Source organism: Penaeus monodon, chromosome 6 (genome assembly GCF_015228065.2).
Source record: "Penaeus monodon isolate SGIC_2016 chromosome 6, NSTDA_Pmon_1, whole genome shotgun sequence".
Classification (NCBI taxonomy): Eukaryota; Metazoa; Arthropoda; class Malacostraca; order Decapoda; family Penaeidae; genus Penaeus; species Penaeus monodon.
This window is the reverse complement of record NC_051391.1, coordinates 21391530-21394029: the sequence shown is the minus strand read 5'-3', so window position 1 is coordinate 21394029 and position 2500 is coordinate 21391530. Positions and strand designations below refer to the sequence as shown.

The 2500-nt window shown below is 33.0% G+C and overlaps 1 protein-coding gene across 1 annotated transcript in view; it reads left to right on the top strand.

The window, feature by feature from the left end:
- Positions 1–2500, top strand: part of LOC119573912 (pyruvate dehydrogenase phosphatase regulatory subunit, mitochondrial-like) — a 28708-nt gene that overhangs the window by 12745 nt on the left and 13463 nt on the right. The window contains exons 7-11 of the mRNA XM_037921017.1: positions 1–11; positions 162–343; positions 566–690; positions 1000–1196; positions 1353–1507. The exon at positions 1–11 is cut by the window's left edge and continues 72 nt beyond it. Of these exons, the coding sequence (XP_037776945.1) occupies positions 1–11; positions 162–343; positions 566–690; positions 1000–1196; positions 1353–1507 (670 nt within the window). The remainder of the gene's footprint in view (positions 12–161; positions 344–565; positions 691–999; positions 1197–1352; positions 1508–2500) is intronic.

Below are 2500 nucleotides of genomic sequence, written 5' to 3'. Positions count from 1 at the left end.
CTGCACACAGAGTAAGATAGCCAGGCAGGTTCAGTTTTTAAGGCAGAAATATTGGGGCAACTTTCTATATTTACAATTCACAAGTTAGTTGTTTTCACTGTTTAGATGTTTGATATAATATTAAGAAAAATGAATAAGTACATTTTTCCCATTTCTTACAGGAAAGTAATGGAAGCATTAGATGCCTTACCAGTCGTCCGTGATTATGATTCACATACATTCTGCCTGACTCGTAATCAGGAGTTTGTGGTTGGAGGATTTGAAAAAGATGCAAAGCCAGCCTTTGGCACTGGCATACCATGCAACTGGAGAGAGACACTGGAAGGAGATGATGAACATTTTAGTAAGTTTTATACTGATTTAAGAGGGAAGTAAATATAGTATTAATGAATTTTTTCTTTACAATTGACATTAAGTATTACATAAATAGTATTACATAATGTATTGTAACAGAAATTCTGCACAGTATTTGAAACTTTTTGTACATTAAGTCATTCACAATACAATGTACTAAATTAATGTATTGATTTCATTATGTATTAAGGATGTTTAATCTAATGGTTAGGAACTATCCGGGAGGCAGCAGAACACAGACTTCCTGTTCTAAGAGAATCTCAATACAAGCCTCTTATCAATGCTCCTGATAACTTTACTCCTGATGGAAAATGGATTCTAGGAGAAACACCTGAGGTTAGCAATCTAATTTGATGTATGTGCATAGTACTTTTTAGAAACAATGAGTTCACATTGTTAGCTAGAAAATAATGGTATCAAAATATGTATGCCCTTTGAAGGGATAGTATCTTGTTTATTTTATCTGTATTGATATCTAATAAGATATTTTAAAGAAATATTATACTTACTTATTTTACAATATTTTCTATAACACCTTAACTGTACATATGCTTGCATATGTTTATTTGATTATGTGTGAATGAGGTTGCTGTGGGAGGAATCATGAAAACAGATTTTCTAAATACATATGCTTTTACTTTCCAGATTGACAATTATTTTGTAGCAGTTGGAATGAATGGTAACAGCTTACAAGGTGCAGGTGGGGCAGGCCAAGCTATAGCTGAATGGATAATGTATGGCTCATTATCAAAAGAGATGTTGCCATTTGATGTTAGACGCTTTGTTGATCTTCACAATAACAGACGTTACCTCAAGGAGAGGACCCGTGAAGTTGTTGGGAGGTTAGTGACAAGCGGAAAAATTATGATGATCTTGTCACCAAAGGGTGTGAACTTCATGTTTAGAAATAAGAAATTTATCTGCAGAACATTACTGTCATTGCACATTATGCAATCAGAGATTTTGATTTTTTATTGTTTCTGTGCTTCTTTTTACAGGCATTATGATATCCTATATCCTGGCCAGTGTGAATATAAATATGCCAGAAAGCTGAGGTGTTCCCCAATAAATAGTGAGCAAGAAGCACGTGGCGCAGTTTTTGGAACACGTATGGGATTTGAACGTCCTCTTTATTTTGATATTACGCATAAAAGTAAGTGAAGTGCAAAAAGATTGTACATCTATGCCAGTTGTTTTATTATTCATATTTTTACCATTTTTCCTAAAATAGTAATCATATTGAAGCTACAGAATATACATTGATAAGTAACATTATATAATAATAATTGCATAATTTTAGCTGGAACATTGTATTGTATGCAATGCTCTATTTTGGTATATATTAATGCTTGATGTATTTATTTTTTAACATACAGTAACCTAGAATGATTTTGACATGAGCTGAAAAAAGCTTACATTTTTAATCATGTTCAGTTCACCTATATTTTTATTCTATGAAAACCAATAATAGGTATCCTGGTACTTTATTAGTATACTTAAATAGGGAATCAAAGAAGAGGAAATCTGTATAAATTGGAATAGCTGGTACTCATGTATACATTTTTCTTTTTTACTTTGACTCGTTATCCTGTATTGTTACTAAAAACTTCTTTTTAACAATGGAACTTTCTGTACAGTTTTAGAAATTCTTTTCTGTTGAAATATTTCCTCCATAGGAAAAGGAAGGTAATTGCTGTTTGAAAGAAGTAAGTTTTCTCTTAGGTATAGATTCTGGATTGCTGTAGTTAGATATAGATTTACTGTTGATTCACTATTCATGCATACCTTTATTATAGACCAGTAATCAGGACCTTCTGATTTTTCCAACACTGAGTTAAAGCAATCTGGAATTTTTAACCCCTAGAGTCCTATTCATCATGACAGTGGCTAACTGCAGAATTTGCATATAGTCATATTCAGCACAATTGTGGTCTGTCAAAAACTGGCAAGATTTTTCTGCTGTCTTTTTGTTATGAATGAAATGTATGTAATGCCCACTAATATATCTGGTACTGTTTGGCAAGTTTCCTTCAGCCATACCCACTGTGTCATCCTGCATACCCTCACTACCCTTGAAAGTCCTCCTCTTGTTTTTCTGCCTCTTTCTCCCTGTGCTTGAAACATAGTAGCGTGAAGTAGATTTCTA